The sequence below is a fragment of the Tachyglossus aculeatus genome, chromosome 10 (genome assembly GCF_015852505.1).
Source record: "Tachyglossus aculeatus isolate mTacAcu1 chromosome 10, mTacAcu1.pri, whole genome shotgun sequence".
Lineage (NCBI taxonomy): Eukaryota > Metazoa > Chordata > Mammalia > Monotremata > Tachyglossidae > Tachyglossus > Tachyglossus aculeatus.
In genome coordinates this window covers 49,348,593-49,373,098 of record NC_052075.1, presented here as the reverse complement: position 1 = coordinate 49,373,098, position 24,506 = coordinate 49,348,593, and the positions used below count along the sequence as shown (strand labels likewise).

General features: G+C 52.0%; 1 protein-coding gene and 1 long non-coding RNA gene across 3 annotated transcripts; both read left to right on the top strand.

Moving 5' to 3' along the window:
* Positions 1–175: 175 nt before the first annotated feature.
* Positions 176–7,059, top strand: JOSD2 (Josephin domain containing 2). 2 transcript variants are annotated; one of them, XM_038753271.1, is made up of 5 exons: positions 176–335; positions 727–815; positions 5,420–5,545; positions 5,996–6,190; positions 6,350–7,059. In XM_038753271.1, the coding sequence occupies exons 1-5, from the start codon at positions 207–209 to the stop codon at positions 6,447–6,449; spliced, it is 639 nt and encodes a 212-aa protein (XP_038609199.1). In that variant the 5' UTR covers positions 176–206; the 3' UTR covers positions 6,450–7,059. The 2 variants fall into 2 exon arrangements, with proteins under 2 accessions (XP_038609199.1, XP_038609200.1); XM_038753272.1 differs by lacking the exon at positions 176–335 and having other exon boundaries at positions 654–815.
* A 1,893-nt stretch (positions 7,060–8,952) lies between these two features.
* LOC119933667 lies at positions 8,953–9,406 on the top strand. The gene is made up of 2 exons (XR_005452588.1): positions 8,953–9,044; positions 9,216–9,406. It is a non-coding gene; the product is annotated as an uncharacterized LOC119933667 (long non-coding RNA).
* Positions 9,407–24,506: the final 15,100 nt, after the last annotated feature.

The window sequence follows — 24,506 nt, the reverse complement described above, 5'->3', positions numbered from 1 at the left end:
GGTTTTCAGCGGCCCTCGTGGAGCGGGCCGAGGGCTGCGGTGTGGGGGGGGGGGGGGCGTCCCATAATGCTCTGGAAGAAGAGCGCGCACTACATCTCCCATAATGCCCGGCGACCCGCAGGGCGGGTGGATAGGGGAGGGCGGGGCCGCGGGGGCCTCTGGGAGTGGTAGTTTCAGGGGCCGCCATTTTGCCGGCGCGCTGGCCAATGGGGCCGGCTTGGCCGTTGCCCCGAGGGCCGCTGGGAGATGTAGTTCGGGCCTGCTCAGAGCCTGCAGCCTGTTTGGCTCCCTCGGCGTCCCGGAGCCGGTGTCGCCTTGGGACAACCATTCATTCAGTTCAGTCCAGTTGTATTTACTGAGCGCCTACTGTGTGCTGAGCACTGGACTATGTGGTGGCCCCCGGGCTGGGGCACGGGGAGCCGCGGGAGGAGGACGCAAAGGGGGGCGGCATTGGGGCCCGGGGGTTGACCTCTGACCCCGGAGCCCACGATTCAGTCGTTCAATTATTGGGCGCTTACCGTGTGCAGAGCACTGTATTAAGCGCTTGGGAAGGACAGATTGGCAACATAGAGAGAGGGTCCCTACCCACAGTGGGCTTGCAGTCTAGAAGGGGCAGGAGGGGGGAAAAAGGGGGGGATGTCCGGGCCCCCCGAGCCCCCTTTGGACCCCCCTTTGGACCCCCCGATGACGATGATGTCCCCCCCCACGGTGTACCACGAACGGCAGCGCCGGGAGCTGTGCGCCGTCCACGCTCTCAACAACGTCCTGCAGCAGCGGCTCTTCACCCAGGAGGCCGCCGATGACATCTGCAAGCGGTAACTATTTCATTTTATAATAACGATAATAATAATAATGGCATTTATTAAGCGCTCACTCTGTGCAAAGCACCGTTCCAAGCGCTGGGGAGGTTACAGGGTGATCAGGTTGTCCCACCGGGGGGGGCTCACAGTCTGAGGCCCAGAGAAGTGCCAACTTGTACTTCCCAAGCGCTTAGTACATCATCATCATCATCAATCGTATTTATTGAGCGCTTACTGTGTGCAGAGCACTGGACTAAGCGCTTGGGAAGTACGAGTCGGCAACCCATAGAGACATGGCATTTATTAAGCGCTTACTCTGTGCAAAGCTCCGTTGCAAGCGCTGGGGAGGTTACGAGGTGATCAGGTTGGCCCACGGGGGGCTCACCGTCTGAGGCCCAGAGAAGTGAAGTGACTTGCCCAAAGTCACACAGCTGACAATTGGCAGAGTCGGGATTTGAACCCATGACCTCTGACTCTCCCCCTCGTCCCCCTCTCCATCCCCCCCTTCTTACCTCCTTCCCTTCCCCACAGCACCTGTATATATGTATATATGTTTGTACATATTTATTATTCTATTTATTTATTTATTTACTTACTTATTTTACTTGTACATATCTAACCTATTTATTTTATTTTGTCAGTATGTTTGGTTTTGTTCTCTGTCTCCCCCTTTTAGACTGTGAGCCCACTGTTGGGTAGGGACTGTCTATATGTTGCCAATTTGTACTTCCCAAGCGCTTAGTACAGTGCTCTGCACATAGTAAGCGCTCAATAAATACGATTGATGATGATGATGATGATGTTGCCACCTTGGACTTCCCAAGCGCTTAGTCCAGTGCTCTGCACACAGTAAGCGCTCAATGTAAGCGCTCAATAAACACGATTGAATGAATGAATGAACTGAGCCTCCTCCTTCCTCTCCCCCTCCTTCCCCTCCCCACAGCACCTGTATATATGTATATGTTTGTATGTATTTATTACTCTATTCATTTTACTTGTACATATTTATTCTATTTATTTTATTTTGTTAATATGTTTTGTTTTGTTGTCTGTCTCCCCCTTCTAGACTGTGAGCCCGCTGTTGGGTAGGGACTGTCCCTATATTCAATCGTATTTATTGAGGGCTTAAGCGCTTGGGAAGTCCAAGTTGGCAACATAGAGAGACGGTCCCTACCCAACAGCGGGCTCACAGTCTAGAAGGGGGAGACAGACAACAAAACATGTGGACAGCTGTCAAGTCGTCAGAACAAATAGAATTAAACTAAATGACTTGCCCAAGGTCACATAGCTGACAGTTGGCAGAGTCGGGATTTGAACCCATGATCTCTGACTCCCAAGGCCGTGAACTGTCCATTGAGCCACGCTGTCACATTTATTTATAAGGATGCTACTGATGCCCGTTTCCCTGTTTTAATAATAATAATAACATTTATTATGCGCTTACTATGTGCAAATAATAATAATAATGATGCATTTGTGCACTGGGGAGGATACAAGGTGATCAGGTTGTCCCACGTGGGGCTGACAGTCTTAACCCCCATTTTACAGAGGAGGTAACTGAGACACAGAGAAGTTAAGTGACTTGCCCAAGGTCACACAGCTGACAATTGGTGGTGGGGAGTTGAACCCATGACCTCTGACTCCCAAGCCGATGCTCTTTCCACTGAGCCACGTTTACAGATGAGGTAACTGAGGCACAGAGGAGTTAATTGACTTCCCCGGGGACACGCAGCAAAGTGGCAGAGGCGGAATTAGACTGTTCTAAGCACTGGGGAGGTTACGGGGTGTTCAGGTTGTCCCACAGGGGGCTCATAGCCTTCATCCCCATTTTACAGATGAGGTAACTCAGGCACAGAGAAGCCAGTGAATTGCCCAAAGTCACACAGCCAATGTCTGTCTCCCTCCTCTTCTAGACTGTAAGCCCCTTGTGGGCAGGGATTGTCTCTCTTTGGTGCTGAATTCTACTTCCCAATCGCTTAATCAGCGCTTAGAACAGTGCTCTGCACCTAGTAAGCGCTTAACAAATACCATTATTATTACTTAGTCCAGTGGTCCGCACACAGTAAGCGCTCAATAAATACAATTGAATGACTGAATGTAGTGAGCGCTTACCGTGCGCAGAGCACTGGACTAAGCGCTTGGGAGAGCACACCGCAGCAGAGGTGGTGGACACGTCCCCTGCCCAACAACGAGGTTGCAGTCTAAAGTGGGGGGAGACAGGCATTAAAAATAAATTTTAGATACGGAGGCGAAGGATGTGGGGTTGAGGGTGGGGTGAATGTCAAATCCTTATCATCGTCCGTAGGCTCTAAACTGTAAACTCTTCTCTAGACTGTAAGCTCGTTTTGGGCAGGGACCGCATTGACTGACTCTGTTCCATTACACTCTCCCAAGCGCTTAGTACAGTGCTGTACACGCAGTAAACGCCCAATAAGTACCATTGATTGGTATTTACTGAGCACCACGTGCTATGAATCCACCCCCTACCCCCCATCTCCATCCAGCAGTCCAGGACCCCCCTGGGCCACCCCCTCCCACCCAACCCCATTTTCAGGCTCTTCTGTGTTGGTCTCCCCTTCATCCCACCCATGTTCCCCACCCTGGGCTTCTGTGACCTCTCGATCAATCAATCATTGGTATTTATTGGGCGCTTCCTGTGTGCAGAGTGCTGTGCTACGTGCTGGGCAATGTCGACTGGGTGGACACCCAGTTCCCACCCTCAAGGATCTTACCGTTTAGCCCGGAAGGCCGATATTAAAAGGAATTGCAGGCACAGAAAGCAGTGGAGTCTAATCAGTCGTATTTATTGAGCATTTACTCAATAGTGCTTTGCACATAGCAAGTGCTTAATAAATGCCGTCATTATTAGTATTATTATTATTTACTGTGTGCAGGACACTGAACTAAGAGCTTGGGAGAAGCAGCGTGCCTCAGTGGCAAGAGCCCGGGCTTTGGAGCCAGAGGTCGTGGGTTCAAATCCCGGCTCCGCCAATCGTCAGCTGTGTGACTTTGGGCAAGTCACTTCACTTCTCTGGGCCTCAGTTCCCTCATCTGTAAAAATGGGGATTAAGACTGTGAGCCCCACTTGGGACAACCTGATCACCTTGTATCCTCCCCAGCGCTTAGAACAGTGCTTGGCACGTAGTAAGCGGCTTAACAAATGCCATCATTGTTATTCATTCATTCATTCAATCGTATTTATTGAGCACTTACTGTGTGCAGAGCACTGTATTAGGCGCTTGGGAAGTACAAGTTATTATTATTATTATTACAGTGCAACAGAGTGGACAGGCACATTTCCTGCCCACAAGGAATATAAGAATGTTAAAGTCGTATTTATTGAGCGCTTACTGTGTGCAGGACACTGTACTAAGCGCTTGGAGGAGTACAATAGAACAGAGTTAGTAGACAGGTTCCCTGCTCAAAACGAGCTTACAGTCAAGAGACGAGCTGACAGTCGAGTCTGCGGATGATAAGCACTTCACACTCACCCCATCCTCAACCCCACGGCATTCGCATCCATATCTGTAATTTATTTTTAATATCCGCTTCTCCCCACTTTAGACTGCAAACACTAGACTTGTGAGCTCATTGTGGGCAGGGATTGTCATTGTTTATTGTTGTATTGTACTTTCCCAAGCGTTTAGTACAGTGCTCTGCCCATAGTAAGTGCTTAATAAATACGATTGAATGAATGAATACAATAAGACAGAGTTAATAATAATAATGATGGCATTTATTAAGCGCTTACTATGTGCAAAGCACTGTTCTAAGCGCTGGGGAGGTTACAAGGTGATCAGGTTGTCCCCCGGGGAGTTGGTAGACGTTCTCTGCCCACAGTGTAATAATAATAATAATAATGGCCTTTATTAAGTGCTTACTATGTGCAAAGCACTGTTCTAAGCGCTGGGGAGGTTACAAGGTGATCAGGTTGTCCCCCGGGGAGTTGGTAGACGTTCTCTGCCCACAATGTAATAATAATAATAATAATAATAATAATAATGGCATTTATTAAGCGCTTACTATGTGCAAAGCACTGTTCTAAGCGCTGGGGAGGTTACAAGGTGACCAGGTTGTCCCCCGGGGAGTTGGTAGGCGTTCTCTGCCCACAATGTAATAATAATAATAATAATGATGCCATTTATTAAGTGCTTACTATGTGCAAAGCACTGTTCTAAATGCTGGGGAGGTTACAAGGTGATCAGGTTGTCCCACGGGGAGTTGGTAGACGTTCTCTGCCCACAATGTAATAATAATAATAATAATGGCCTTTATTAAGCGCTTACTATGTGCAAAACACTGTTCTAAGCGCTGGGGAGGTTACAAGGTGATCAGGTTGTCCCACGGAGGGCTCCCAGTCAATCCCCATTTTACAGATGAGGTCATTGAGGCCCAGAGAAGTGACGTGACTTGCCCAAAGTCACGCAGCTGACAAGTGGCAGAGCCGGGATTTGAGCCCAGGATCTCCGACTCCCAAGCCCGGGCGCTTTCCGCTGAGCCACGCTGCTTCTCTACATAATATGTACATAAACGCTGATGGGGTGGGGTGAGTATCGGAGGATTCAGGGGGTCCGGAGTCTCTCCCTGACGTATCTTTTGACCTCCCGTGCCCCCCGCAGCCTGGCCCCCGACTCCAGGCTGAACCCGCACCGCAGCCTTCTGGGCACCGGCAACTACGATGTCAACGTGATCATGGCCGCTCTGCAGGGCCTGGGCCTGGCGGCCGTGTGGTGGGATCGCCGCAGGTAGGGGCTTGGTCCGCCCGGGTCCACGGTGGGAACTTTGGTATCGGTCAGGCGCTTCCTCAGGCGTCAAGCCCCGTACTAAGCGCTGGGGCAGATACAAGACCGTCAGGTCAGGCACGGTCCCCGTCCCTCACGGGGCTCCCAGTCGAAGCGGGAGGGAGATGGATGGAAGCCGCCTTGCACCGGAGCCGCAAGCCGAAGAAGTGCAGCGGCTGTCCCGGGGTCCCCTCAGGGGCTTGTGGTGGAGGTGGGATTAGAACTCAGGCCTCCTCGCTCTCAGGCCTGTGCTCTGCCGGGGAACAGTCTGGAGGGGGAAGTTGAGGGAGGCGAGATTGGGATCAGGAAGGTGGACTGGGGGCTTGGGAGAATACAGTACAACAGAGTCGTATTGTGAAGATTCCCGCGGCCGTTGAGACACTGACTTCTTTCCGTCCCGTGCCCCTCCGTCAGGCCTCTGTCCCAGCTGCGCCTGGGTCACGTGCAAGGCCTGATCGTGAACCTGCCGTCTCCGGTCTCCCTGGGGCTCGTCTCGCTGCCCCTGCGCCGTCGACACTGGGTGGCCCTGAGACAGGTGGACGGCACCTACTACAACCTGGACTCCAAGCTGCCCGCGCCCGCCGCCCTGGGCGGGGAAGCGGAGCTCCGGTGAGCGGCGGAAGGCAGCCGGGAGCGGGCGGGGGGCGAGGAGAACCCGGGGACGGGAGAAGACCAAACCTGGGGGAGAAGGGGTGGGGTGGAAGACCCGGACCCCTCCCGCCTCACATCCGGCCCCTTCCCGTTTCTTTCGTCCCTGTTCGACCCCAGGTCGTTCCTGCAGGACTTGCTGACCCAGGGCCCCTGTGAGGTTCTTCTCGTGGTGACCAAAGAGGTGGAAGAGTCCGGGAGCTGGCTGCAGGCTGACTGACCTCACCGCCTGCCTGACCTCCGATTCTGCCTGGGGGGACGTCGGGGCTGGGGGGTAGGGACCCCGGCTCTGGCTGTGTTTACAGGAAGTCCCCAAGGGAGGGGCCGAACCCCGTCTCAGGGAGGGAGAGCTGCCGGGATGCCCGAAGAGGAGGGGCCGAGCCCCGTCTCAGGGAATGGGTGGGGAAGGGACCCCCGGGGAGTGGTGGGGTCCCTGTCTAGGAAGGGCCAAGACCCCCAACCCTGGGGGATTGAATCTGCCAAGTGCTGAGATGCATCTCTCTGTGTGTATGTGCTCTCTGTTGGTTTCTCTCCATCTTTATCTCTGTCTAACTCTCTTCATCTCTCCATAATTTTCCTCTCCCTATCTCTCGCTCTGCCTGCATCCCGGACGGATTCCCGGTGTGGGAGAGCGAGTGTTCTCCAACTGGGGACCGGGTGGCAGTCGGGACCGAGAGGGAGCGGGGAAGCCTGGACCCAGGTCGTGTTTATTCCCACCCCGAGGCCTCTGCACCGTTCTAACGGGCTGCGCTGCGGCGCTGACTCTGACCTCTGACCTTTGCACCCCGTGGCGGCCTGCTGCCTCAATAAACTGCTGCATTGGCTTGCAAGGCTGGCTCTTCTCTGCAAGGGAGCTGTGGGGGACAGTGGGGGAAGGCTTGGGCTAGCCCATCCCCCAAGGCCATACCTCCCCCCACCTCAAACGCCGGGACTGTCACATCGCTCCCTCCCACCGCACATTCCTTCCCCTCCAGACTACCGTCCGATTTCCCTCTCGGCTTCTGGGGAGGCCTCCGATAACCCAATAATCTGATAATTGTCTTGCCGCTCACCCAAAATAAAAGCAGGCTATCGATAAAACCAGATGGTATTTCAGAAGCCCCCTCCCCTCACGCTCTAAAATGAGGGCAGCAAGTGCTGGGGATCCATCTCTCCTCACCCCCCGACACGCACACCTGTTTCTCCCTTCCGCTCAGCCTGTCTCATTCCCGTGGGACAGTAGCTAGCCCAGGAGCCTTTATGGGGGAAGGACAGGTGGCCCCTGACCCTGAAATGGGGGGTGAGGAGTCCCCCGTGGATGTCTGTCTCTGCCTCTCCCGTCCCCCACCTCTAGCCTCACTTCCCCTTCCCCCTCCCCACCTCCTCCCACCCTGTCGCCCAATCGTCCCTGACGCCCTCCTGGCGGGTCCGGCTGGAGAGTTTCTATTTTGGGGTCAGGGAGGGGAGGGTGGAGATAACCAGGCCCAGGGGGAGTCTGACCTTTCCAGATTCTTGCCAAAAATGGCCCTGGGTGGGGAGTGGGGAGGATGGATGTTGGGGGTGGGGGGTGGGGGCTCGGAATGGGAGGAGCCTGGGGAGGCTGAGGTGATTTGAGAGGTTGAAGGAAGATTCGGTGAGGGAGCAGAGTGTCAGGAAAGCCCAAGTCTTTCTGTTTCTTTTCCCTTTAGTCCTTTTCCCTTTCTCCCATTCAGCCTCCTTGGTACCCTCTCGGTTGGCTCTGACACCCGCTGGCTTCCATGCCCCCAGCCTCCTCCCTGAACTCCCTCATTCCCTCAAAATCCCTCATCTCCCTTCCATTTCTTTGGGCAAGGGGGGTCTCAGCTGTCCCCAAGGGCTGGGGGGAGAGGCATCTCCCCCTACCTCCGTCCCCCTTTCCTCTCCATCTTTCAAGTCCTTCTGTTTCCCTTTAGTCCTTTTCCCCCTCTCCCATTCAGCCTCCTTGGTACCCTCTCGGTTGGCTTTGACACCCGCTGGCTTCCATGCCCCCAGCCTCCTCCCTGAACTCCCTCGTTCCCTCAAAATCCCTCATCTCCCTTCCATTTCTTTGGGCGAGGCGGGGGTCTCAGCTCTCCCCAAGAGCCGGGGGAGAGGCATCTCCCCCACCTCCATCCCCCTTTCCTCTCCATCTTCTGAGTCTTTCTGTTTCCTTTCCCTTTAGTCCTTTTCCCCCTTTCCCATTCAGCCTCCTTGGTACCCTCTCGGTTGGCCCTGACACCCGCTGGCTTCCATGCCCCCAGCCTCCTCCCTGCACGCCCTCATTCCCTCAAAATCCCTCATCTCCCTTCCATTTCTTTGGGTGAGGGGGATCTCAGCTCTCCCCAAGGTCAGGGGGGAGAGGCATCTCCCCCTACCTCCATCCCCCTTTCCTCTCCAACTTTTTGGAGGTGGGTCTCAGTTCTCCGAGGGCCCTAGGGACAGGGTTCTTCCCCCATCTTCCTCCCGCTCTCCCCTCCATCTCTTTGAGGAGGGGTCTCAGCTCCTCCCGAGGGCCAGGGGAGAGGAATCTCCCCCCACCTCCCTCTCCCCTTCCCCCTCCATCTCTCTGGGGAGGGGTCTGGTGGGGGGGCAGTGGCAGCTGTGGAGGCTCAGGGAGGCGCCCCGGAGGTGCCAACAGCCGGAGGAGCCGGATTTAGCATCGGAGTCGGGGGGCCTGGGGATGGGGAGGGGGTGGCAGATAAAAATCCCAGCCAATGGGAAGACCCGGCTTGCCTGACTTTTTCCCCCATTGGCTAGCCCCGCACATACATTAGCCCATATATTGGGCTGCCAGCCTCCTGTCCCCTGGAATTCGGGGGGCCCTGGACGCTCAGAGCAGGTGAGAGGGGCTGGGCTGGGGAAGGGAGGGCTGGGGGAGTGAAAGGGGTCTCCTGAGTCCTGCGTGTCTCCCGGCCTGCCTGTCTCCCTGGTGTGCTCCGGCCTGTCCGTCTCTCTGTCTGTCCTCTCTCCACCTGCCTTTGTTTCCCTCTCTCTGACTCTGTCTCCCCAGGGTCTCGGGGTTTTCTCTGCTTGGGATGGAGGACACCGAGGCTGCCGTCCGGATCCCGACGGCCTGATCCTGAAGACCTTTTCTCTGCCCCCTTTGCTTCCCGCCTCCAGTTTCTCTCTCTCGTCCGCTGCTCTGGGCTCCGTCCCTTCCTTCAGGATCCTGATCAATAAAGACTTTTGTTTCCGTTCTGAGCTCTCTTATCCCTCCCTCCCTCTCTCCCTCCTCTCTCTGTCTCTCCCCACCCCCCTTCCCACCCTTCCTTTCCTCTCCTTTCCGTTCCCTCTCGCCTTTACATCTTTACTGTGTCTCTGTCGGCTCTGTATATCTGCCTGCCTCTCGCTTTTCTCAGCAGTGCCCTTTCCTCCCTGATTTGAAACCCCAACTCAGTCTACTGCTTTGGGAGATGGAGAGGCAAAAGACATGTAGATACAGAGAAAGGTGGAAACAGACACATGCGCTTAGCCAGCCTCTAAAAGCAGAGAAATGTGGCACTTTGAGATGTGACTTCTGAAGTACATCTGAATTCAGGCACCCTTGTCTCTATCTCTACTCTCTCCCATCCTCTTTCCCGTCCTCTTTCTCACCTCCTCTCTCTCTCTCCCCTCCTCTCCTTCTCTTCCCTTCCTCTCACCTCCCTCTTCCCTCTCTGTTCCCCATCTCTCTTTCCCTTTCTCTCTCCCCTTTCTCTTTCCCCTACTCTCACTTTCCCTCTCCCATTCTTTTTTTAATGGTATTTGAGTGCTTGCTATGTGTCAAGCACCGTTCTAAATGCTGGGGTGGATACAAGACACAGTCCTTCTCCCACATGGGGCTCGCAGTCTAAGTAGGAGGGGAAACAGGTACTGAATATCCATTTTGCATAATGGAAAACTGAGGCAGAGAGCATAATAATGATAATCAATCGTATTTATTGAGCGCTTACTGTGTGCAGAGCACTGTACTAAGCGCTTGGGAAGTACAAGCTGGCAACATATAGAGACAGTCCCTACCCAACAGTGGGCTCACGGTCTAGAAGGGGGAATAATAATAATAATAACGGTACTTGTTAAGCTCTTACTCTGTGCTAAGCACTCTTCCAAGCACTGGGGTAGATACAGGATAATCAGGTTGTCCCACGTGGGGCTCACCGTCTTAATCCCCATTTTACAGATGAGGTAACTGAGACGCAGAGAAGTGGCTTGCCTGAGGTCACATAGCAGACAAGTGGAGGAGCCGGGATTAGAACCTCCAACTCCGAAGCCCGTGCTCTTTCCACTAAGCCACGTTGCTTCTCTAAATTATTGATTTGCCCAAGGTCACAGAGCAGGCAAGGAACAAACCTGGATTAGAACTCAGATCCCCTGACTCTCCGGTCTGTGCTCTTTCCACTAGGCCATGCTGTTCCTTTCCCCTCGTCTCTCTCGCACGACCCACACCTCTCTCTGCCACTGTGGGTTGGGACCTTTAGGAACCGAGAATTCTAGTTCTGATACCCTGAAGCCCTTTCCTCACCCCTGTTGCCCTCGCCCCGAGCTAACTCTCTTCAGTGGAAACTCCTCCTATTAATTCATTCATTCAATCGTATTTATTCATTCCATTCATTCATTGCATCGTATTTATTGAGCGCTTACTGTGTGCAGAGCACTGTACTAAGCGCTTGGGAAGTACAAGTTGGCAACATATGGAGACGGTCCCTACCCAACAGCGGGCTCGCGGTCTAGTCGGGGGACCTGGGTTCTAATCCTGGCTCCGCCGTTTGTCGGCTCTGTGGCCGTGGGCAACTCACAATTTCTCTGTGCCTCAGTTACCCCATCTGTAAAATGGGGATTAAACGGACTGTATCCAACCTGTTTAGCTTGCATCTATACCGGGGATTAACACAGCCACCTCAAACTGTTGCTCTCCCCTTGTCTGCATTCCGTCCCTTTTTTCCCTCTTTCCTCTGTTTCTCCCCACTTCTTCCACTTCTTCTTTCAGCCGGCCTTGTACCTCTCTTTTTATGTCCCTCCGGGTCATCTTTAACGCCTCAGCACCCATTCCTGCTCTCCAGCTGCTTGCCCTCTGCTGCCCCGCTCCCCTCCCATTTTTTCCTCTTCCTTGGCATTCTTGGTTCTGCCCCTCAGCCCTTGAGCAGGGCGGTGGTGTGTATCCCGAAGTCAGTCCCTGCCTCCCCTCCCTCTCCATCTCAGAATTTCTGTATAAGGCCCTGGAAGGATTGGGTACTGTCCCTACAAGGGGCTGGGCAGCGAAGCGGGGAAGGGTTAGGATGGAGAGAGGGATTTGTGGCAGGAGCAGCTGCTGCGGGGGGTGAGGGGAGGACAAGAGAGGAGTCCAGGGCACAGCACATTTCCTCTGGCCCAACCACCTTGGGACTCCCTGCCCGCTAGTCGGGGAAGGTAGAGGTGCCTTTCCGCTCTGCATCCTCCTCCTTGACATCTCGTTCTCCTCCCCGCTATCGCACCCATCCTTCTCTCTCTGTCCCCCATGCAATAATAATAATAAAGATGGCATTTATTAAGCGCTTACTATGTGTAAAGCACTGTTCTAAGTGCTGGGGAGGTTACAAGCTGATCAGGTTGTCCCACGGGGGGCTCACAGTCTTTATCCCCATTTTACAGCTGAGGTAACAGGCCCAGAGAAGTGAAGTGACTTGCCCGAAGTCACGCAGCTGACAAGTGGCGGAGCTGGGATTTGAACCCATGACCTTTGACTCCAAAGCCAGGGCTCTTTCCACTGAGCCATGCTGCTTCTCTGCAATAAGCCCTTCCTTTCTATTTACCCGCTCCGCCTGTCCCTTGACCCCCTGCCCACCCCCATCCCCAGGCCTCACTCAGCCCTCTCCCTGTCCTGTGCTCTCTCTCTGGTCAGTCTCTCTCTGAATTCTGCTCTCTCTTCCTGTGTTCTGGTCTCTGGTCAGTCTCTGAATTCTGCTTTCTCTCCCTGTGCTCTGGTCTCCTACTGCATTCTGGGTTTTCGCTCTGTACACTCTGGTTTTTCACTCTCCCTGCACCTTTGGCTTCTCCATCTCTCTATACCCTCTGCTCTGTTCTCTCTACCTGCACTTTAGCCTCTCTCTGTCTCTGTCTCTGTCTCTCTCTCTAATCTAGTCCCACTCCTTGCTCTCTGGTGTCTCTCTCTCGCTACCCTCCTCCCACCTCCTTTCCCACACTCGGCCCTCTCCCTGCGCTCTGGTCTCTCTCTGGTCAGCCTCTGAATTTTGCTCTCTCTCTCTCTACGCTCTGGTCTCTCTCTGCACTCTGGCTTCTTGCTCTCTATGCTCTGGTCTCTCACTCTCCCTACACTCTTGGCTTCTCTGTCTTTCAGCACCCTGGACTCTGCGCTATCAGGTCTCTGCAATCTGCTCTTTCTTCCTGCGCTTTGGCCTCTCTCTCTCTTTCTGTACTCTAATCCCTCTCCTCGTGCTCTGGCTTCTTTCTCACTCTCTTTCCACCTCCCCACGCTCTGGCTAGTCTCTCTCTGAATTCTGCTTTCTCTCTCTAAGACTCATCTCTCCCTGCATTTTGGTCTCTCTCTGCGCTGTGGGTGTCTGTGCTCTGATCTCTCTCTCTTTCCCTGCATTCTGGCCTCTCTCTGCACTCTGGCCTCTTCATCTCTCACTGTGCTCTGACCTGTCCCCCCCTCCCTCTATGCTCTTGCCAGTCTTTCTGGGCTCTGTCCTCTTTCTCTCTCTCTGCACTTTGGCCTTTCACTTTTTCTGTGCTCTGGCCTCTAGCTTTCTCTGTCCTCTGGAGTCACACTCTCTCTCTACTCTGGACTCAGTCTCCCTGTGCTCTGGCCTCACTCTCTCTGCACTCTGTTCTCACTGTTTCTGCTCTATGTCTTCTCTCTGTGCTCTGATCTCTCCCTTTTCTCTCTGCACTCTGGCCTCTCCCTCTCTCTCTGTGCTCTAGCCTCTATCTCTTTCTCTGTGCTCTGGCCTCTCCCTCTCAGTGCTCTGGCCTCTCTCAGTGCTCTGACCTCTCTCTCTCTCTCTCTCTCTCTCTCTGCACTCTGACCTTTCACTCTTTGAGCTCTGGTCTCTCTGTTCTCTGGTCCCTCTTCTAGTCTCTCTTTCTGCACTCAGGTCTCTGTGCTCTGATCTGTCTCTCTGTGCTCTGGTCTCTCTGCACTCTGGCCTCGCTCTATGCTTTGCTCTCTGTGCTCTGCTCTGCTCTCTCTGTACTCTGGTCTCTCTCTGTGCTCTGGCATCTTGCTCTCTCTGTGCTCCAGCATCTCACTCTCTCTGTGTTCTGGCCTCGTTCTGTATTTGTGCTCTGGTCTCTCTCTGTCCCCTGGCCTTTCACTCTGTGCTTTGGCCTCTTGCTCTCTCTGTGCCCTGGCCTCTCTCTTCTACTCTCTGGCCTTTCTCTTTGTTCTGGCCTTTCTCTGTGCTCTGGTCTCTCTCTTGTCCATATGGTTTCTCTCTGTCTCTGGACTCTGGTCTCTCTCTGCTCTGTGGGGTCCCTCTGTGCTCTGGCCTCTCTCTTTATTGTCTGGTTTCTTGATCTCTGCACTTTGGCCCCTCTCTGTCTCTGTACTCTGGCCTCTCTCGCTGAGTTCTGGCCAGTATCTCTCTCTTTCTGTGCTCTGGCCAGACTCTCTCTCTACCCTCTGGCTGGTCTCTCTCTGGGCTCTGGCCTCTCTCTCTCTATACTCTGTCCTCTTGCTCTCTGCACTCTGGCCTGTCTGTGTCTGCAGACTGGCCAGTTTCTCTCTGCCTTCTGTCTGGTGTCTCTCTCTCTCTCTCTCTGCACTCTGTCCAGTGTCTCTCTCATCTCTCTGGCTCATGTCTGTGCTCTGGCATGACTCTCTCTCTCTGTGCTCTGGCTGGTCTCTCTTTGTACTCTAGTGTCTCTGTGCTCTGGCCTTTCTCTCTGCTTTCTGGCTTCTCTCTCTGTGGTTTGGCCTCTCCCTCTCTCTGTCTTCACTCTGGCCTCTCTCTGTGCTCTAGCCTCTCAGCACTCTGGCCATCTCTCTCTCTCTCTCTCTCTCTCTCTCTCTCTCTCTCTCTCTCTCTTCTAACTGGTGTCTCTGCACTCTGGCTGGTCTCTCTGTTTTGGCCACTCTTTCGCTAAACTCTGGCTGGTCTTTCTCTCTATGCTGTCTGGCCTCTGTCTCTGTCTTTCTGCCCTCTGCCTCTCTCTTCGCTCTGGCCTGTGCCTGTCTCTCTCTGCTCTGGCTGGCCTCTCCCTATGTTCTGGCCTCTCTCTTTTTCTGTGCTCTGGCCTCCCTCTCTGCGCTCTGGCCTCTCTGTTTTGGCTTCTCTCTTTATGGTTTGGTCTTTCTGCACCCTGGCCTCTCTCAGTGCTCTGTTCTCATTCCCTGCATTCTGGTCTCTCTCTTTCTCTCTTTGTCCCCTTGCATTCTGGGCTCTTTCTCTCCCCTGCTCTCTGTCTGGCCTCTGTCTCTCTGCACTCTGGCCTCTCTCTTTGTGCACTGGCCTCTCTGGCACTTTGGCTGGTCTCTGTGCTCTTTCCAATGTGTCTCTGTGTGTTGTGGCCAGTCTCTCTCTCTCTCTCTCTCTCTCTCTCTCTCTCTCTCTCTCTCTCTCTCTCTCTCTCTCTCTCTTGCTCTCTGTGCTCTGGCCTCTTCCTGTTCTCTGGTGTCTTTCTGTGTATCCCCCTGGGCTCTGGTTTCTCACTCTGCACTCTGGCCTCTGTCTTTCTGCACTGTGGTCTCTCACTCTGCTCTCTGGCCTCCTGCTCTCTACACACTGCCCCCCCCCCCCCCCCCTCTTTGCACTCTGGTCTCTCTCTCTGTGCTCTGGTCTCTCACTTTCTCTCTCTCTCTTCCTCTGCATTCTGGTCACTCATTCTTCCTCTTCCTGTGCTCTGACCTCTCTCTGTGTTCTGCCCCTTTTCTCTTATTCTGGTTCTTCTTTCTCTGAACTCTGGCTTTCTCTCTCTCTCTCTCTCTCTCTCTCTCCTCTGCATTCTGGTCTCTCATTCTTCCTCTTCCTGTGCTCTGACCTCTCTCTGTGTTCTGCCCCTTTTCTCTTATTCTGGTTCTTCTTTCTCTGAACTCTGGCTTTCTCTCTCTCTCTCTCTCTCCCTCTCCTCTGCATTCTGGTCTCTCACTCTCTGAGCTCTGGCCTCTCTCTGTATTTTGGCCTCTCTCTGCACTCTGGCCTCTCTTTCTCTGAACTCAGGCATCTCTTTTTGCACTTTGGCCTCTCTGTGCTCTGGTCTCTCTGCTCTCTGGCCTCTCTCTCTGCTCTCTGGCCTCTCTCTGCACTTTGGCCTCTCTTTCTCTCTGCACTCTGTCCTCTCTCTCTGTGCTCTGGCCTCTCCCTGTGCTCTGGTGTCTTCTCTTTATCCCTTTGTGCTCTGGCCTTTGCCTTTCTGCACTCTGGCTTCTCTCTCTCCCTCCCTCTCTGCACTCTGGTCTCTCTCTCTGCACTTTGGTTTCTCTTTCTCTCTCTCTTCCCCTACATTCTGGGCACTATCTCGCCCTGTGCTCTGGCCTCTCTCTGTGTGTTCTGGCCCTTCTCTTTCTGCACTCTGGCTTTCTTTCTCTCTCTTTCTCTCTCTGCACTCTTGCTCTCTGCACTCTGGCTTCTTTGATTCTCTGCACTCAAGCCTCTCTTTCTGCACTCTGGCCTTTTTCTCTGTACTCTGGTCTCTGTGCTCTGGCCTCTCTCTGCATTCCAGCCTCTCTCTCTCCCTCTCTCTCTCTCCTCTGGCTCCTCTCTGTGTGCTCTAGCCTCTCTCTCCCTGCACTCTGGTCTCTCTCCCTGAATTATGACCTCTCTTTCTCTCCATCTCCTCCTCCATCTCTCCCTACACTCAGTTCTTTCTCTCTCTGCACTCTGTCCTCTCACTCTCTGCACTCCGTCCTCTCACTCTCTGTGCTCTGGCCCCTCTTTCTCTGCTCTGTGGCCTCTCTGTGCATTCTAGCCTCTTGCACTCACTACATGCTGACCTCTCTTTTCACTCTGGCCTCTCTCTCTCTGCTCTCTGGCCTCTTGCTGTCTCTGTGCTCTACCCTCTCGCTTTCTCTGAACTCTGGTCTCCCTATGCTCTGGTCTGTCTGCATTCTGGCCTCTCTCTGCATTCTTCTCTCTCTCTCTCTCTCTGCAGTCTGGCCTCTCTATGCTGTGGTCTCTCTCTCTCTACATTTTGGTCTCTCTATGCCCTGGCCTGTCTTTCCTTGCACTCTGGTCTCTCTCTGTACACTACTTTTTATCTCTTTCTCTCTCTCCCTGTGCTCTGGTGTCTCTCTTTCTCCCTGCACTCTGGGCTTGCTCTCCCTCTCTCTTTCCTTGTATTCTGCTCTCTCTCTCCTTGCACTTTGCTCTCTCTTCCTGTGATCTGGCCTCTCTCCCTGCACTCTGGACTCTCTCTGTGCTCCGATCTCTCCTAGCATTTTGGTCTCTCTGTGCTCTGGTCTCTCTCCTTGCACTCTGGTCTCTCTGTGCTTCTTCTCTCTCTCTCTTTCCCTCCCTCCTTCCTTGAGCCCTCTCTGCACTCTTCCTGCTTTCTCTCTCCCCTCTCTTCAACTTTTCATTACTGTACTCATAGATATGATCTCTCTGAGTATGCTCTCTGCTCTGACTTTCTCATACTCTATAGGTCCATTGCTCGATCTCCTGTGCTCACTCTCCAGTGCTCACTCTAGAACTCTCCCTTGCTGTGGACATGGGCTCTTTTTCACTTTTGGCAATGGATCTTGCTCTCTCATGGCTCTCATTAGCTTTCTCACATTTTTTTTGGAAACTGCTACTTTCTTTCACTTGTTTTAATGGTATTTGTTAAGTGCTTACTGTATGTCAAACACTGTTCTAAATCCTGGGGTAGATACAAGTTTATCAGGTTGGGCACAGTCCCAGCACCATGTGGGGCTCAGAGTCTAAATAGGAGGGAGTAGGATTTAATCCCCATTTTGCAGATGAGGGAAATGAGGCACAGTGAAGTGATTTGTCACACAGCAGGCAGGTGGGGGAACTGGGATTAGAACCCAGTCCTCTGATTCCCAGGCCTGTGCTCTTTCCATCAGGCCACTCTTGCTGCTTATATCACTCCTTCACTCACTTTCTCTCTCACTCTCTCCATCTTGCTTTCTCCTCTCTCTTCTTGCTTTGCATTCCTCCTGCATGCTCTTGCTTGCTCTCCTTCCGATGTTGTACTCTCTCAGTGCTCTCCCCACTCTTGCTTTCCCAGTGCTCGTCATTCACTTTCTCTTTTCTATTAATAATAATAGAAATTGTGGCACTTCTTAAGTGCCAAGTACTGTACTAAGCACTGCCATAATGACCAGATCAACCAAAATCACGGTCCCAGATGGGACTCATAGTCTAAGCGGGAGAGAGAACAGGGATTAAATCCCCATTTCACAGATGAAGACAATGAGGCCCAGAAGTGAAGTGACTTTCATTCAATCGTGTTGATTGAGCACTTACTATGTGCAAAGCACTGTACTAAGCGCTTGTAAGGTCAAGCAGCAGGTAGAGATGGGATTAGAACCCGGCTCAGTGGAAAGAGCCCGGGCTTTGGAGTCAGAGGTCACGGGTGCAAATCCCGGCTCTGCCAATTGTCAGCTGTGTGACTTCGGGGAAGTCACTTCACTTCTCTGTGCCTCAGTTCCCTCATCTGGAAAATGGGGATTAAGACTGTGAGCCCCCCGAGGGACAACCTGATCACCTTGTCCAAATCCAGCGCTTAGAACAGTGCTTTGCACATAGTAAGCACTTAATAAATGCCATTATTATTATTATTATTATTAACCCAGGTCCCCTAGGTCCTGGTTAATTCCACTAGGTCAGGCTGCTTCCCACTTTTGCTACTCTCTCCCTCACTCTCCAAGGGCTCTCTGCTCTTACTCATTCTCTCATCTTCTCTCTCCTTATTCTCTCCGTGCCTTTCCCTTCTCTCTGTGTTCTCTCTTCATGCTCCTGCAGTGTGCTCTCTCTTTCTTGCTCTCTTCTTTCTGCTTCTAATAATCCCCTTCTCTGTCTACACTCTCCCAACATTTTTATGCTATTTGTTAAGCCCTTAACCATGTGCCAGGAACTGTACTAAGCACTGGGGTAGATACAAGCCTATCAATCAATCAATCGCATTTATTGAGTGCTTACTGTGTGCAGAGCACTGTACTAAGCACTTGGGAAATACAAGTTGGCAATATATAGAGACGGTCCCTACCCAACAGTGGGCTCACAGTCTAGACGGCGGAGACAGAGAACAAAACCAAACATATTAACAAAATAAAATAAATAGAATAGATATGTACAAGTAAAATAAATAGAGTAATAAATCTGTACAAACATATATACATATATACAGGTGCTGTGGGGAAGGGAAGGAGGTAAGGCGGGGGGATGGAGGGGGGGGGAGGGGAAGAGGAAGGAGGGGGCTCAGTTTGGGAAGGCCTCCTGGAGGAGGTTGAACACAGTCCCTGTCCCACCTGGGGCTCACCGCTTTAATCCCCACTTTACAGGTGAGGTAACTGAGGCACAGAGAAGTGGAGCGACTTGCTCAAGGTCACACAGCACTAGAGTTGGAACTAGGATTAGAACCCAGGTCCTCTGACTCCCAGGTTTGGGCTCTTCCTATTAGGCCGTGCTGCTTCTCACCACGCCCGCTGAGCTCTCTTTACGCCCTTCAGGAATGTTCTCTCTGTGCTCTCTTCCTCGCCATCTTGGTGCATGCTAGTTTTTTTTCTTGCTCTCTCCCTCTCAATAATAATAATGATAATAATGGAATTTGTTAAGCGCTTACTATGTGCAAAGCACTCTTCCAAGCGCTGGGGAGGTTACAAGGTGATCAGGTTGTCCCATGGGGGGCTCACAGTTTTAATCCCCATTTTCCAGATGAGGTAACTGAGGCCTAGAGAAGTTGTGACTTGCCCAAAGTCACACAGCTGACAGTTGGCAGAGTTGGGATTGGAACTCATGACCTCTGCCTCTCAATCCATCAGTGGTATTCATTGAGTGCTTACTGTGTGCAGAGCATTGTACTAAGCATTTGGGAGAGTACAATACCACCGAGTTAGTAAACACATTCCCTGTCCACCACGAGCGCACAGTCTATTGTATTGATTGAACACTTATCGTGTGCAGAGCACTGTTCTAAGCTCTCACCATCTCTTGCTCTGGGTTCTTTCTCTTCACACCTGTGCCCTGATTCTCTCCATCCTCTCAGGACAGGCTTGCTTTTTCTCTGTTTGCTCCAATCAGTGCTCTTTCTGCTCCTGCTCCCTCATGGATGTCGGTGCTCTTTCTCATGTTTTCTCTTTTCACTCCTGCTCTCTACACAGTTTCACCCCCTACTCTCTGTGAATGCTCTTCTGTACTCTGCTTACTCATACTTCTCTTCCTTGTGCTTCTGCTCCTGCTCCCTCATGGATGTCAGTGCTCTTTTTCATGTTTTCTCTTTTCTCTCCTGCTCCCTACTCACTCTCACCCCCTACTCTCTGTGAATGCTCTTCTGTACTCTGCTTACTCATACTTCTCTTCCCTGTGCTTCTGCTCCTGCTCCCTCATGGATGTCAGTGCTCTTTCTCATGTTTTCCCTTTTCACTCCTGCTCTCTCCTCACTCTCACCCCTTACTCTCTGTGAATGCTCTTCTGTACTCTGCTTACTCATACTTCTCTTCCCCGTGCTTCTGCTCCTGCTCCCTCATGGATGTCAGTGCTCTTTCTCATGTTTTCCCTTTTCACTCCTGCTCTCTACTCACTCTCACCCCCTACTCTCTGTGAATGCTCTTCTGTACTCTGCTTACTCATACGTCTCTTCCCCGTGCACGCTTCTTTTCCTGGATCTCAGTACTCTTCTCCTCCTACTCCCTGCTCATTCTCAGCCCTCTTCCCCGCACATGCTCCCTCTCCTGGATCTCAGTGTTCTTCTCTCCTGTTCTCGGCTCACTCTTCCCGTACTTAGCACTGGGGTGGGTATCCAGGATGGGCAAATCCCACATGGGGCTCACAGTCTAAGTAGGGGGGGAAAACAGTTGTGGAATCCCCATTTGCAGATGAGGGAACCGAGGCCCAGAGAAGTGATGTGACTTACCCAAGGACACACAGCAGACAAGGGGCAGAGCCGCGACTCTTTCCACTAGGCCACACTGCTCCTCTTCTTGCTGTCCTCCATCCTTCCAGCCAGCTATGCCCTGCGCTTTCCTCGTCCCCAATCCTCTGGGTTCTCTTCCTTCTCTGGCCTGACCCTGCTCTGTCTCTGAATTTCTTTCTCCAGCTCGTTATGGGCAGGGAACGTATCTGCTAATTCTGGTGTGTTGTATTCTCCCAAGCGCTTAGTACAGTGCTTGGCATATAGTAAGTGTCAATAAAAATGATTGATTTCATGCTCCTTCCCTTCCACTCCTCTCTGGCCTGACCCTGCTCTGTCTCTGAATTTCTTTCTCCAGCTCGTTATGGGCAGGGAATGTATCTACTAATTCTGTTGTGTTGTATTCTCCCAAGCGCTTAGTACAGTGCTTGGCATATTGTAAGTGTCAATAAAAATGATTGATTTCATGCTCCTTCCCTTCCACTCCTCTCTGGCCTGACCCTGCTCTGTCTCTGAATTTCTTTCTCCAGCTTGTTATGGGCAGGGAACGTATCTGCTAATTCTGGTGTGTTGTATTCTCCCAAGCGCTTAGTACAGTGCTCGGCATATAGTAAGCGTCAATAAAAATGATTGATTTCATGCTCCTTCTCTTTCACTCCTCTTGCCTCCCCTCCCTGCTGTTTTCTGGGTCTCCTCTCTGTTCTCCCACCTTCTCTCTATCTGCTGCTGTAGCCCCTCCAGTGCTCGGCTCTGCCTCACTCTCCTCTCCCTTTGCTCTGTTCCCCTCTTCTCCCCTCTCCCCCCCCTGTATTCCCCCTTTTTTCCTTCCTTCCTCTCCACTCTCATCCCATCCTTGCCTTCCTGATTTTTTTGTTTGTTGTTTTTTTCTGGGAGGGTAGCCCGGGCAGCCTGGTTGTGGCCGGTGGGATGACCACTCCTAGCAGGAACACAAAGTTAGCACCCTCCAGGAGCGAGTCCTAGTCCACTTACGGTTGGGTCTGGGCTCACTTCCAGGCTGGCTTGGTCTTGGATGCCAAGGTCATCATCATCATCAATCATATTTATTGAGCGCTTACTATGTGCAGAGCACTGTACTAAGCGCTTGGGAAGTACAAATTGGCAACATCTAGAGACAGTCCCTACCCAACAGTGGGCTCACAGTCTAAAAGGGGGAGACAGAGAACAAAACCAAACATACTAACAAAATAAAATAAATAGAATAGATATGTACAAGTAAAATAAATAAATAAATAGGCGTCATGCTAAACCGGGCTATGAGGTCCTGCTTTTCACTCAACACCCACCTCTTTACGCACTGTCTGGGCTTTGCCCTTGACTTGCCCCTCTCATTTCCTGCTCTCTTCACCCTATTGCCGATTTCTCTCTATCCCTATTCCTCATCTATCCTGGCCCTCCCATTTCTCTCTCTCTCAATAATAATAATAATAATTTTGGTATTTGTTAAGTGCTTACTATGTGCAAAGCACTGTTCTAAGCGCTGGGTTGTGGTATTTGTTAAGCACTTACTACGCATCAAGCAGTGAGGCTCAGTGGAAAGAGCCTGGGCTTTGGAGTCGGAGGTCGTGGGTTTGAATCCCGACTCTGCCACATCTGTATATATTCACCTGTATATATGTTTGTACATATTTATTACTCTATTTTACTTGTACATATCTATTCTATTTTGTTAATATGTTTGGTTTTGTTCTCTGTCTCCCCCTTCTAGACTGTGAGCCCACTGTTGGGTAGGGGCCGTCTCTATATGTTGCCAACTTGTACTTCCCAAGCGCTTAGTACAGTGCTCTGCACACAGTAAGCACTCAATAAACACTATTGATTGATTGGTTGATCTGCTGTGTGACCTTGGGCAAGTCACTTCACTTCTCTGACCCTCAGTTCCCTCATCTGTAAAATGGGGACTAAGACTGTGAGCCCCATGTGGGATAACTTGATCACCTTGTATCCCCCCAGCGCTTAGAACAGTACTAATAATAGCAATGGCACTTATTAAGTGGTTACTATGTGCAAAGCACCGTTCTAACCACTGGGGAGCTTACAAGGTGATCAGGTTGCCCCATGGGGGGCTCACAGTCTTAATCCCCATTTTCCAGATGAGGTAACTGAGGCCCAGAGAAGTTAAGTGATTTGCCCAAAGTCACACAGCTGACAATTGGCAGAGCCGGGATTTGAACCCATGACCTCTGACTCCAAAGCCTAAGTAGGGGGGAGTCAGTCTTTCCACTGAGCCAAGCTGCTTCTCCTTTTACCAAGTGCCAGGCACTGTACTAAGTGCTGGAATAGATACAAGCTAATCAAGTTGGACACAGTCTACGCCTCACACTCTTAATCCCCATTTTGCAGATGAGGTAACTGAGACAGAGAAGTGAAGTGACTTGCCCAAGGTCACACAGCATACAAGTGGCAGAGCCAGGATGAGAACCCAGATCCTTCCGGCACCCGGGCCCTGACTCTATCCACCAGGGCACACTGCTTTTCTGGCCCCCCACTTTCTCTTGTCTCTCCTGATTGGGAGTCTCTCTGCCATCGTTCTCTCAGCTCTTAGCTGTTTTCCCAGGTCTGTTCCTTCCTCCACCCCGAATCCCTTTCCTGCCTCCTAGAGTCCCCATTATCTCTCCATACTCTTCCTTCCTCTGTCCCTGTTCTGGTCTCTTCTCTTCTGCATTCCATGATCTCTTCCCTGTTTGCCTCCAGTCCATCTCTGCATCTCACTTTGACTCTCCTCTCTCTTTCAGCTCCCTTTCTCTTTTCCTCTCCCCCTTTCTCTTTTCCACTCCCCCTTTCTCTTTGCTGTCCCCCCTTTCCCACTCCTGCTTTCTCTTTCCCACTCCCCCTTTCTCTTTCCTGTCCCCACTTTCCCACTCCTGCTTTCTCTTTCCCACTCCTGCTTTCTCTTTCCCACTCCTGCTTTCTCTTTCCCACTCCTGCTTTCTCTTTCCTTCCCTCTCCCTTTCTCTTTCTCTCTTCCCTTTCTCTTTCTCCTTTCTCTTTCTCTCTCCCTTCTCTTTCACTCTCCCCTTTCTCTTTTTCTCCTTTCTCTTTCTCTCTCCCCTTTCTCTTTCTGTCTCGCTCCTTTCTCTTTCTCTCTCCCCTTTCTCTTTCTGTCTCTCTCCTTTCTCTTTCTCTCTCCCCTTTCTCTTTCTCTACTTCCCCTTTCTCTTTCTCTCCTCTCTCCCCCACCCCACACCCCCTCCACCTGTCACTTTCTTTTCCTCTCTAACCGTGGGTCTGTCCTCTGTTTATGGAGACATGGGACACGATCAACTGTGGCTCTAACCACTGGAGACCAGAACCCGGGAGCCAAAAGGCTGGGGGTGGAGCTGGGTGCAGGCCAAGAGCGAGCTGGGGTGGGGGGCGGAGGGCACCCTGGTCGCTTGGGGCAAGCCTCACCCACCCTTGGCCTGTTTCTCTTTCCCCATTTGCCCTGGCCTCGACCCTCGAACACTGTATCCTGTGAGCTGGAGCCTCCCGCCCCACACCTCCCTACCCTCGCACCCAGCGGGGCATCCGGGATCCTGCCCCAGAGACTCCTGCCCAAGACCCCAAGCTGCAGAGAGACAGAGAGCAATCCTGGAGCAGAATGAAGAGGAAAAGTGGATGGTGACGGAGCCAAAGAGGGTAAGTGTGGCTTCTACTGCCGTGCCCCTGCCCTCCCTGCGGACATAATAATAATGGTATTTAATAATAATAATAATAATAATGATGATGATGATGATGATGGCATTTATTAAGCGCTTACTATGTGCAAAGCACTGTTCTAAGCGCTGGGAGGATACAAGGTGAGCAGGTTGTCCCATGTGGGGCTCACAGTATTAATCCCCGTTTTACAGATGAGGTTACTGAGGCCCAGAGAAATAAAGCGACTTCCCCAAAGTCACACAGCTGACGAGTGGCGGAGCTGGGATTAGAACCCATGACCTCCGACTCCCAAGCCCACGCTCTTAATAATAATAATGATGACGGTATTTGTTAAGCGCTTACTATGTGCAAAGCACTGTTCAAAGCGCTGGGGAGGTTACAAGGTGATCAGGTTGTCCCACCGAGCGCTCACAGTCTTAATCCCCATTTTACAGATGAGGCCCAGAGAAGTGAAGCGACTTGCCCAAAGTCACACAGCTGACGAGTGGCGGAGCCGGGATTAGAACCCATGACCTCTGACTCCCAAGCCCAGGCTCTTAATAATAATAATGATGATGATGATGGTATTTGTTAAGCACTTACTATGTGCAAAGCACTGTTCTAAGTGCTGGGGCAGATACAAGGTGATCAAGTTGTCCCATGTGGGGCTCAC

Bases quoted from the DNA above. Each gene is read 5' to 3' on its own strand.
- JOSD2 (XM_038753271.1), top strand. From the start codon at position 207: ATGGGGCCGGCTTGGCCGTTGCCCCGAGGGCCGCTGGGAGATGTAGTT. The intron at 5,546-5,995 runs GTAGGGGCTTGG...CCCCTCCGTCAG, and splicing joins GTGTGGTGGGATCGCCGCAG to GCCTCTGTCCCAGCTGCGCC. The intron at 6,191-6,349 runs GTGAGCGGCGGA...GTTCGACCCCAG, and splicing joins GGCGGGGAAGCGGAGCTCCG to GTCGTTCCTGCAGGACTTGC.